General features: G+C 36.5%; 1 protein-coding gene across 1 annotated transcript in view; it reads right to left on the bottom strand.

The window, feature by feature from the left end:
- Psme4 (proteasome activator subunit 4) overlaps positions 1-13,008 on the bottom strand; it is a 117,202-nt gene that overhangs the window by 46,520 nt on the left and 57,674 nt on the right. The window contains exons 19-22 of the mRNA XM_013350740.2: positions 10,840-11,055; positions 9,670-9,827; positions 8,042-8,137; positions 787-842 (exon numbers count right to left, since the gene is read on the bottom strand). Coding sequence (XP_013206194.1) covers positions 787-842; positions 8,042-8,137; positions 9,670-9,827; positions 10,840-11,055 — 526 coding nt within the window. The remainder of the gene's footprint in view (positions 1-786; positions 843-8,041; positions 8,138-9,669; positions 9,828-10,839; positions 11,056-13,008) is intronic.

The raw sequence follows: 13,008 nt of genomic DNA, 5'->3' as shown, positions 1-13,008 counted from the left end.
ACTCTACAAAGACCATCAAATATAAAGGCTACAATATTCCCCATTCACATTAACGTTTCACCCTATAAGAATAAAAACATGGCTGGTGAGATGGCTTAGCTGATAAAGATCTTTCTAGTGATAGTCTGAGCTTGAGCCCCAGAACCAACACCATTAAAGAAAATTCACTCTGACATCTTGTCCTGTGACCATGGAAAGTACACATACATACAAAAACCAATAACTATCCTTTTAAGCTAAAAAAAAAATAAAATTAAATTAAAACTTAAATGAATGTTACATAGTAGCAAAGCTTACATCTGAACACAGAAAGTAATTAAATTTATGGAGTCAATCTCTGTTATTTATTGGCAATTCTTTAAATAACAGTTCATAAAGCCAGAGGCAGATCTCCAAGTCTAAGGACACTCTGGGCTACATAATGAGACCCTGTCTCAGAAAAAAAAATAAACATCTAGTTTCCCAAAGAGAAAGAAAATGATTGTTGCATGATGAGTATGTTTTATACACTACAAAAAAATCTAGGCCGGGCGGTGGTGGCGCACGCCTTTAATCCCAGCACTCGGGAGGCAGAGGCAGGTGGATCTCTGTGAGTTCGAGACCAGCCTGGTCTACAAGAGCTAGTTCCAGGATAGGATCCAAAACCACAGAGAAACCCTGTCTCGAAAAAGAAAAAAAAAAAAAAAAGAAAAGAAAAAAAAATCTAAGAACCATAAATATAAAATGACTCAATTCTAATTGTTACAGATAGCTTCTACAGACTTACTTCAGTTAGTATTCACATACCATGTTCCAGTCCAGTATACAATTTTGTTTCCTCTAAGGACACCATACTTGGTACCCTGTTTAAAAACAAGAGAGCTTCATTTATTAATAATATCAAAACAAAAGGTCAAAGGAAAAAAACCTCATTGTTACAATGTTTAAATTAAAACAAAGGTAATGCACTTATAATAGATTTCTATTCTCCAGTACTTTAATTCTTTACATTTCTGAAGGTTAATGCTGCTGTTTCATTAAGAAGCATAGTAACTTAGCAACTAACTTAAAGAAAATGTTCCTTTAGTTCCTTTTTTCAAGGGAAAAAAAAATCTCTCAATGAACATATATTGTTAACTGAATATTCAAGTGGAAAAGCTTATATTCACTAATAAGAATTTATTTATCTTCACAAAGAAAATTCAGCTTCATAATTATAATTATACTTTAAAGTTTGTCAACTTTTATTGCTGAAGCATCTAATAGCACACATGGTTCTCTGTAAGAAATAAGAGCTATAAGCAATAGCTCTTTCTCTTTAAACCAGCAAAATGGACCTTTCCTAACACAGTAGTCAAATGACATTTCTAAATCGTTACGTAGAACACTAAATCTCAAAGATCAGTCACAAGCTAGGCATGGTGGCTCATGCCTGTAATCCCAGTACTCTGGAGGCTGAGGCATGAAGATTAGGGTGAATTCAAGGCCAGGATAGGGCTACATAGCAAGCTTTAGGCCAAACTGAATTAAAAAAGTAAAACTGTCTTAAAAACCCCAAAAATCTGCCCAAACAAAATACATCAGTACGGTCAGATCAACCTAGTTAAATTCAACAAATGGCTGAGCATTACCTATAGATTTACAAGAACACATCTTATGGGAGACTATGAATTTATACACATGCATATATATATGTGTGTGTGTACGTATGTATATCTTCAATGGGAGTCTATTTTCAAAATTTCAAACTATAAGACCTGGCCCAATGGCTATTCTAGTAAAGAGAAGACACCTCCTAAGTGGTGGAACATGAATACAAAGGCAAAGGAGCCAGTGAACAAACCCAACCCAGGGCTACTTTATAATAAACAGAAACTACAGTTATTACCTAGCACTAATGAGCTTACAACACATATAACGGGGAAGGAAACACCACTTTTATTCAACATATCCCCAAGGGTACCCCACAAAGCAGCTAAATTTAAAGCATTATTTCCGTCATAATGTCTGACTTAATAAATCCTGACATAGCAAATGACTTCAGAGGACTGAAGCTCCAGTTTCTCAGCTATGCTGCTCACCATAATTCAGTACCTAAGACAGCAAATCTCAGGACCAAACCTACAAAGTATAAACAAGGAATGGTTTTTTTTCACTAATGTACTTTAAAATTCATTAATATTTTATAGCATAAAATGCTAATTTGCTTTTCTGAGATTTTCTCAAAGTTTGCTTTCTTGCTATAGAGTTTCAACCGGTGGCAAAGCTTACAAATTTCAGCATCTTGTTAACTTCTTATGAGCAGAAATAAATATGTATCCGAAACGCAAAGTCAATAAAGAATAAGACCTCTTAACAATAAATTTCAAGTCTCTACTGAAATTAGCTCTCAGTACTAAATAGAAAAATACAATGAAAAGGGAAAGGAGCTATCATCACCTTCTTGGTAGAGCACAGGGAAGGGTTTGTCATAGCTGATATACGAGAACAGAAATCTCTTCCCTGCTGATACAAATCTACGAGTTGTCTAAAGCAAAAATACAGCTTTACTCATTACTCAACTCATGTTCACTACCATATAATACTAAGTGCTTCAGTCAGTCACACTGCCTTAATAAGATTAAAAATAACTTCCATAGTTATTGATTTCCCAGAATTTTTACTGCATCAAAAATAATATCAAAGGAATGCAGAGACAGCACCATCAATAACATACCTGCTGCATAAGCACCAGGCTATGAGTTCAGACTCCAGCACCTGTGGTGGCACAGTGCTGAGAAGAAGGATAAAACTGAACCTCTGGAGCTCACTGGCCAGCCATTCTAGACAAAGCAGCAAGCCCAGGCACAGAGAGAAACCACGTCTTAAAAAGTAAGGTGGAGAACAACAGGGAAAGACATGCAATAACAACCTATGGTTTCCAAGTATGTACCCTATACACAGACACATACAATGCATACCGCACACATGAAGGATTTTACTTGATAGTCTGGAGTGTTTCATTATATGCATTTTTAGCTCTTCTAACATCACCCATTTGAAAACAAGTATCATCAGAAAAGCCTAAAGCTAACTTCTTAAATCTATGTGTCAATTCTGAACTGCTTTCTTTTTTATCATTTAGCATTGTTTTGTAGTCTGCTAGCTAATATCAAATAGTGAAAAAGAAAACCTACCTTGTATAAAATTTTAAAATATTAAACTTCAAAATGATCTATTCTTTTTCTATTTTGAAACAAAAATTAATGTACAACTTTCATGTTATTCAGATATATGGTACTGAACTAAATTTAAACATTTTGTTACCCAGAATTCTTTTTTACATTCACTTATCTAAGAATCAACTTAAATTTTATCTTTCTGCCTATCACAAATTAAACTCTAATTGGTTTGACATATTTTACAGTAAATGTGTCTTAACAAGTATATATATAGTCATATGTGGTAGTATATGCCTATATACTCAGGAAGCTGAGGTAGGAGGATCTTCTCCAATTTGAGGCCAGCCTGGGCTAAGTAAACAAAACAAACAAAAGCAATTGCAGCAAAATCTATAATTTAAGTTCCATATATTATTTGTCTTAATGAAACACAATTCTGAAAAATAACTCCAACAAAACATACTGTAAGCAGTCATATATATGTAATAATAATGAAGTAAAACCATCGCCACTGTTCCTAAACCAGGCCACCCAACTGTAACAAACATCTTAGAATCTGGAGGCACTGTCACATTATCTGTACCATTAGATGGCATGCTTTTAGGTAGCACTAGAACAATAACAATAATCACTGGTGGAAAAACAGAGGATGCTAGAAACGGGAAGAAATGACAAAAACGTAAAAGCAAAATATACAGTCCAAGTCAGGTATGTACAAAGATTAGATCAATTGTCATGAAATAGGAATAAACAATATTATATACAATCTTCTAGTGTGTATGTAAAAGAACACCTTGCCTTCCCAAGAACCCCACCCACTCCTGAAATCAAGTCACTGGCAGGCTTTCCCCACTTAATGCACAAGTGTTTCACAAGAGACAGTTGGCCATTTCTGTGTACCCAGCTATCTGCATCAATAACAGCTGAAAATAAAAATAACAAAACTGAAAAGCTCCTCTATTTATGCTACCATGTGACCAGAGGGCTGCTAAGAGAAACTTTACACATTGAAGATTTAAAAGTAACTGTGATAATAGATTTTCATGTCTGACACACAATGAAAACAATCAGAAGGCGAAATAAGGAGAAAACAGGGTTACTCACCGTGGAGTAGTAACTGTTTCCTGTTCTGTGTGCAGCTTCCCCAGCAGTGCTGGGTAGTTTCCTGGAGGTGCCAAGAGAGGTTAGCTAGCCCTGCCCCTCATTGTATACACAACACATCCTTTCACACATCAATGAAATGGTCTCAAGTTTAGACGGTAAGAATTTTCTTGAGTGGATAGTTAGTAAAAGCTGAGATCTCAAAGAATGATTTGACTGTGATGTAACAGCAGAGGAAAAGGGAACGAAGTAAAGAAGTATTCTGAGATGAAAATGGTGACTCCTCTACCTTGAGTAACCCTGTTTTTAGATGTTAGTTTCTGCATCCTCTAATAGCTGATTAAACCTAAAAGATCTTAACAAAAAGTGGACTAAAAAGGAGAAAACTGAGGATTTCAGGATTAAAGGCAAATGTCCAAGGTTCCTATGTGACAATGGAAAGACCTACTCCAAATTTCACTCTACAGGGTGAGCTGTATGCATTAACTACTGCAGAAGTAGAGCCTCTCTTAAAGTCCCAGGAACAGAGCAGAGAGATTCCATTCTAAGATTCATTCAGCAATGCATGGCAATGAGCAGAATTGCTAAAATTCACAGTTTTAAATTGTATTAAAGTGACAAGTTTTTAGCCTTAATTACCTCCGAGGACCATTTATTGTATCTATATTTTGCCATGTGAAGGTTTATGGTGATTACAGGTATTTAGTGACCTACATTGATCCATCATTTACTTCTATTCTTTAGATTTAGCTTTTTGTATTTGTCTGTCATTCACTGAATAGCATAAGAAATAGTTTTGTGTTTAGTAACCATTTCCCCAATAGTGAAGTTAAGATCATCAGGTAAACTCCATTAGAAACATAGCTACAGAGAAGTCAAGTAAGTTTATGGCTTTCCATCACAGTTTTCCAGAGGTATTTGTCCAATATTGCTAACAAATACAGAGAGCAAACCTGGTACTGAGTAATCTGACTCTGAGTGTAACCGAATATGAAACGTTTTATATAAGCAAGACTTGGATGAAAAGTTTAAGTACAAATTAAAAAACAATGCTTGAATTGCTAATAATTGCAAAATTGATCTGGTGTTTTAGAACATGAATGCCTTGTACAAGTAAACTTAACTTAGTAAAGCGAACAAGAGGTATTACAGACCCCTGAGGCGTTGCATTCCTCCACTCTCTCCCTACCTCACTTCTCCTCTCCTGGTCACTCCACACCCAGTGTGTCACTGTGTCACAGGATGGAGCCACTGACTTAACTTTTTTTTCCCACTCAATTTAATTTGGAAATTTAACTCTTTTACTATAAATATATAAGAGAACAAATATTTTAGAAATTTCGAAGGCTATTTTATTAGTTTTGGATTCATTCACCTTCTGTAATGAAAGTGAAAATGGTACACACAGGAAAAAAAAACCATGAAGTTGTTCTTCCCATTTTTGGATAAAGACAATACAAGTTATCACTGGAAGATCCTGTTAAGAACTACTTCAAAGCCAACAGAAAGTGTATTTAAGGAAAAAAAAAATCCCACTTAGTAGGTAAGAGCACTAGCTGCTTTTCAGGAGGACCTGGGCTTGAATCCCAGCACCCACATACATGATCGCTCAAGGCTGTCTGTAACTCCAGTTCCACGAAGATCTGATGCCCACACATATAAAATAAAAAAATAAAGTAAAAAATTTAAGTTTCTGCTTGGCAATTTAAATCAAAGAGATGGTTGCTTGCTTCTAACTCTACATAACGCAGTTATTAGTCTGTGCAGATACTGAACCCGTGTTTTAAGATGTAAATTGCTCAATGATTTTAAAACACATTTATATTCAATGTGTTTCTTATGATTTCATATTTTCCATTAAATTTTTACTCTAAAAGTGAAGGTTTCTGCCTCCACCTACCCCCATTTTTCTTTTTCTGAGACAAAGTCTCACTATGGCCAGCCTCAAATTTTCCAACCTCCTACCTCGGCTTCCAGAGTGCTACAATTAAAGGTACGAGCCGCCATACCTGGCTAAATCTGAAAAATCTGAAGCATAAAACTTTTCAGTCTAACATATTTCTGGTGGAAACCCCATGAATAGAACTCAGTGTCAATTTTAGAACTTAAATAGTGCTGTTATTGTATTATATATTTATTAATATATGCATTTTATCAGATAAGGCATATCATTATATAAAAATCAAAATGGCATTCTAATAAACAAGCATAGGAATTTTTCTTGAGGAAAGAAAGGGTCAAACAAAATCTTGCTATGCGCCCAGGCTGACCTCAAACTTGCAATTCTCCTACTTCAGCCTCTCCAATATATATGTGATTACATATGTGAGCCACTGAATCTGGGTTATAAGGAACTTTTGTCATGATGAAAGTTTACTTCAAAAGAGAAAACTTAGGCTTGGTGGCTCGCATCTGCAATCCCAATACTCTGGAGGCTTAAGATAGAAGCACTGACGTGAGTTTCAGGCTTAGCCAGAGCTACAAAAGGAGACCTCAATCTCAAACAAAAACAAGCAACCAAACAAACAAACAGAAAATCTCAGGAAGAAAGATGAAGACATGCATGCCTCAATTCATTCCGACAGTATACATGGCAGAGCTACAGGCCGAGATGAACTACAAGGCTAACACATGAGTCTCCTCAACCGCCCACTTACTACTGCATCCCAACCACCGTAAGACACGTTTGAGCTCTTAAGACAAACTATTGCATTAAATGTCACAAGTCTCCCTATTAACACTTTTTGTAGAGCTCTACTGACACCCAATTTGGTAAGCATGAAATAGCATTGTGTGTGATATACAGGGATTTTTTACAATATGGTACAGGATTAATATCATTAAAGAGAAAAGGCTCAAAGGGCTCTTATTTTAAAATATATTTGAAAATCGATCTTTCTTAACAAAAATATTAGTAAAATTATTCTTGTATAGGCTATAAACTATATGGGTAAAGATCTAATTTTTTAAAAGACTTAGCAAGATCTTAAACAAATTTAAAACAGATTTTCTGACCTAAAATGACACTACTACTTTTAAACTTACTTTAAAGTTCAGTGATAAATGTTTTTAGGGTAAAATAAGAGGCAATTATGTTTTGGAAAGTATAACTGCAAATGACTATACAAAATATGGTCATGTCCTGTTTAAACTATTCTTACCTCAGTCTTTTATGATTGAATTGGAAAAAAAAAAATCAGCAAGTAATTTCTTCTATCCCTAATTTTTAAGGGCAGCTATCTACTCCTGTGTGGCCTTCATTAGCTTTCTCAGCAATGAGACAGATGCTGGGGATTCAGAACACCGAGTTAATATCCAGCTGCTGACCCATTCATGCCAAGCTCATGCATGGTATCATGTCATGGCATCTCCATATTGTGTTGCCCAGGCGGCAGTGCCAGCATCGGATTAAACATTCTACATGATGGACTGAAGAGCAATACTAACACTCATCTGCAGGATCCTAAGTCAATGCGGACTGCTGGCAAAATAGGGTTTGTTTTATTTGTTTGCTTGCTTTTTAAAAAGAAAAGTATGAATCCTAAATTACCTCCCAGCTATTACTTTTCAATGTATTAACATCTGAAGATACTCTATTTTGCTACCATATGAAGATCTGTATAAAGCCTTTAAGAATTTCATAGACCTAAATTATACCTTAGATGTTTTTGCCCTAAGAGCTACAAATATAGAAGATCAAACAATTCAGAAACAACATTAAGAATAGCCCATGAAGTAGGTAAACTTAAAATATGTCAAATGGCAAAAGAGCAAAACAGGTAGGTTTGTTCTTTACTTACAAGTTAGTAACTGGCTCTCCTTTCAACGGAGGTAGGAGGTTCCCTGAGCCAATCAAGCAGCTGTGTACTATAGTCAGACTCTGTAGAATATCATCTCTATACAACACAAAACATATTATCTTATTTTAGAAGATTCCTAAGTCATTTTTAACAAGACTTCTAGAAAATCTAGAATCTAGGGAGAAGAACAAAACTTTATCTAATGGTCATGGGCACAATAAGTACTGGCTTATCACTGAGTAACACAACATAAATATATTTATTGCTGATGTTAGGCCTTCTTAAACAGGTTTTAAATAATTAGTAACATGTACTGACTAACTGCACTCTGAGAAGCAAATTTTAATTTAATTAATTAAATACAAAAATAACTACCACTAACAAGAAACAATACCAAGAATGTCTATCTTACTTCAAATTTCAAACATGGAATTGGGGGGGGGGGAGGAGGGAGGAGGAAGGAGGAGGAAGAGGAGGAGGAGAAGGAGGAAGAAGGAAAAAAGAAAAATCTAGCTGCACACACATTTGCTTCCAAAAAGAAGTTTGGCAGACTTGAAACACACTAAATCTCTTGTTATTATTTTAGGAATCTTCAAAACAACTTCAAAATATAAAAGTCTAATGGATTCAATAATAACTATTTCTTATTAAATTCCTATGGAAAAGAAAGAAAATCTCAGTTAAGTAAACTCAATGTCAACAATGAGAGCTACTTAATAAGTTTAATGTTCAGTAGACAGATAAAGGTCTTTCCTTTGAAAGGGGTATACCTTACCTATACTTTCCAAAATAAGCAAGTGAAATTGCTAAGTAGAAGTGTTTCTGTCAAAAACTGGGAGGGTAAGATGGGAATTAGTTTTAGTATTTAACATGGGTAGGTGGGCTTAGTGTGGTGGGTGCATATGTTTACTCCCAGCTCTTGGGAGGCAGAGATAGGCGGATCTCTTGAGTTCCAGCATAGTCTACATGGTGAGAATCTGTCTCAAAATAAAACAAGAAAGAAAAAAAGAAAAAAAAAAAAAGAAAATACAAATACCAAAAACCAAAACTGTTTTGATGGGACTAAGATGATCAACCCAGTGACTGTCTAGCATGATGTCCTGGGTTTGATCCCAAGCACTGTATAACCTGGGAATGGTAGAACATGATTATAATCCCAGCACTTGGGAAGTAGAGGCAGGAAGACCAGATGTTCAGGGTCATCTTTGACCAGCCTTGACTATAAGAAACCCTGTCTCAAAAAAACAAAAACAAACCTTATACAACCAAAAACACAAAAACCTGTTTCAACATTGATGAATTTTTCTCAGTGCATTTAATGTATATTTTCAAAACAAACACTGAATATGTTATGAATCATAGAGCTGGAGAGTTGACTAAGAGGTTAAGTGTACTTGTTTCTCTTGCAGTAGACCTAGGTTCAGTTCCCAGCATCCACATTGTGGCTCAGGATCCAAAGTCTTGTGATGTCTGTGGCTACCAGGCATACACATGCAAGCAAAACACTCATACACATAAAATAAAATAAATCTTTAAAAAAAGATTTTAAAAAAAAGTAAACATATACATCAGACATAGAGGTTGGGGCAGGTATTAAAGTTTGAAAGATACTACTAAAGAAAACTAACCTAGACATTTCAAGTTCTCCATCCCCACAACACTTGAGTTTGATGAGCTCAGGCTGAAGAAAGGAGTCTAACAAATAGAAGGCGAAAGAAACTTCCTCTGAAGAAGGAACATGCCACTGGATCCCCAGATTCCATAAATCTCCAGGCTTACCCCAGTCCTAGGAAAGAGAAGCTTTTCACTAAGTTGTAAAGTTGGAGAGACACATGTATACACAACATTTATAAATTTAAAATCAGACCTAGAAATAATATGTTGATACATGCAAAAAAGACTCATGACAATATCATTACTCCTTTATTATTACTATACCCCTGAAAAATGTCTCCCTAAAAGCCACTTAATATGCATTTCTTGCAGAAGAGAAAGGAAGTTCATATGAAGGTAGCTAGTTTAGGCCTGAGATAATGTATAACTAATGAGGTGAGATACGGCCCAGCCATGGCAGAAAAGCAGAAAACCATTCAAGTATGTTGGCACACAGCAGCTATACATCACAGCACAGGAGAGGCTGGTACAGGACGATCATAACATCAAGTCCAGCCCAAGCCATGTAGCAGGAAAAGAGGGTAGAGTTTTAGCTTCATGACATGTTAAAATGAATGAGTCTAATAATTCCAATAACAGGGTTTTTTTGTTCTGTATTTGTTTGTTTGTATGCATGTATGTATGTATGTAGCATTCTGCCTACATGTATCCCTGCATACCAGAACAGAGCACCAGATATTACTATAGATGGTTGGGAGCCACCATAAGTTGCTGGGAATTGAACTCAAGACCTCTGGAAGAGCAGCCGCCAGTGCTCTTAACCTTTGAGCCAATTCTCTAGCCCTCCAATAAGTTGTAAGCAATGTACTTTAATAAAAAGAACTGGGACACTGAATTCTCTCCCAGACCACAGCAGTTTGATTTCAGACCTATGTGGTGACTCATAACTCTGCAACTCCAGGTCCAGGGGATCTGATGTTCGCTCTTCTATCATTTGGGGGCAGTGGACACATATGGCTCACAGACACAAACAAACAAAATACCCACACTCAATAAATAAATAAAACTTCCTGAAAAGATGTGACATTTTTATACACAGCAGGAAGAAACAATACCTCTGAATTATTTTTTAAAAATAACCCAATATATTTATTCTTTAATCCAAAATGATTGAAAATGCTTGCCTTGATAGGGAAGTATTCAGAAGGAGGCTTGTTAAAGCCACCCGGCACACTGCAGTATTCTGTGGGGTAGATTAGTGTGGTAGAACGAAGAAGATGATGCAGAAGATTGCAAGACAGTGTGTAGCCCTGCTTACAGGTGAGGTGTAGGGTTCGCTGGAGAATCTTCACAAGTTGCTCCTTATACAGAAGCAACTTCTTCCCATCTACACGAGTAATCTGAAAAGACAGAAAAAATACTTGAAGGCAGCTGGGCAGTGGTGGTTCCAGGACAGCCAGGGCTATGCAGAGAAACCCTTTCCTCAAAAAAGAAATAAAAACTCAAAAACAAATTTGGTTTTACATCTAGAACCAATAATCAATTCAAGGTTCAGTATTTGACATTACAGTGCTTAAAAAAATTTCTGTAAATGACTTTGAATAATTTCAAAAATGTCATTTTAACTATACCTTAATTACTAACTTTTTAAAATCAAAACACCTATGTTTTTACATGCCAAAGTATCATCTTTCTTCAAAAGAATCCATATACCTTAAAAATACGTTTTTAACTTTCTAAACTAACTCATAAATAAAAGGCAAGCTTGACTGGTAAAGATTTTCTAAGAGTTAGGCATGTTGGTACAGATCTTCAACTCCAGCTCTCTAGAGGCAGAGCCAGGAAGATCTTTATAAGTCTGAGGCCAGCCTGGGTTATATAGTGACAAACCCGAGTCCCCCCAAAAAACAAAAACCGTGAGCTGGGCATAGTGGCTTGTGATTTTAATTAAAGCACTCAGGGGCCAGAGGCAGGTGGGTTTCTGTGAGTTTGAGGCCAGTCTGGTCTACAAACTGAGTTCCAGAACAGCCAGGGCTGTTATTCAGAGAAACCGTGTCTTGAAAAACAAAACAAACACACAAACAAAAATCCAAAATATAACATAAATAAAAATTCCAAATCTTTGATAATATCCTAAATAATATGTTATTCCTTTTTTGTTTTGTTTTATTATTCTTGGAAAACTTTATTACAGTTTAAACAACAAAGCAACAGATGGGAGAGTAAGGCCATCCTTCACAGCTATCTGTGGCAAACCCCACACGAGAGACATAATTTAGGCAAAAGATGTTCATTAGTCTATATTTTAGTTATATCTCAATTTGAGATCATGAGAATCAGTCACACAGGTAAGAAACAGGTCTGCATGAAGCCCCACCAGAAAGTAGCAGAAGGCCTAATGTAGCTAAGCCTGCCCTTCTGATCCTCAGCAGACTGAGCTCCTGAAGATTGAGAGCAGGTGGCTCACATTAAAAACACCTGCAAGGGGGCTGCGCTCTCACCGCCTTAACCTTTACTGGGACTGTGGTATCACAATCGAGATGGAGGTTCAAACAGTCAAGTCAAGCCCGAAAGGTAAGAATCGTGTATTTCTTTAGAGGAAACATAAAAACATGACTAAATGGATCTTCTCTTAATTTACAATTAAAAAGTCCATTTTTGAAGGCATTAAAAAATAGACATAGCAGCACTATCTAACACCTGAAAAGACTGCGCTCAGAGCGTCCCCATTAAGAACTGCAACTGCGAAGTCTATTTCAGCCCACAGAGGCGATTTCTGTGTGAGTAATGAGCTGTTTACTTGGGCTTGCCCTCTATCAACAGCACACACCTGGTCAACTATTAAACCTCTACTGTAGGGCTCTTCTTCCACTGCATTTCCCTTTAACTAAAATGCACCTCAACATGACTAGACAATTCAAAGAGGCTGTAATGGCCTTCGATAATTTTCTTCTTTTTTTTTCATGATATAATTGTTTTTATTTTATTTTTTTAATTTTTGTTTTCTCTTTTGCTGTTTATTTTATTTTATTTTTATTAAAAATTTTCGCCTCCTCCCTGCCTCCCTTTTCCTTCTCCCTCTCCCCACTCCCCACCCTCCCCTCCCCTCCCTCTTCAATCCAAAGAGCAGTCAGGGTTCCCTGCCCTGTGGGCAGTCCAAGGTCCTCCCCCCTCCATCCAGGTCAAGGAAGGTGAGCATCCAAACAGGCTAGGCTCCCACAAAGCCAGTACATGCAGTAGGATCAAAACCCAGTGCCATTGTCCTTGGCTTCTCAGCGGCTCTCATTGTCCACCATATTCAGAGAGTCCGGTTTTATCCCAGGCTTTTTCAGTCACAGTCCAGCTGGCCTTGG

Source organism: Microtus ochrogaster, linkage group LG1 (assembly GCF_000317375.1).
Source record: "Microtus ochrogaster isolate Prairie Vole_2 linkage group LG1, MicOch1.0, whole genome shotgun sequence".
Lineage (NCBI taxonomy): Eukaryota > Metazoa > Chordata > Mammalia > Rodentia > Cricetidae > Microtus > Microtus ochrogaster.
This window is presented reverse-complemented; position numbering and strand designations above follow the sequence as displayed.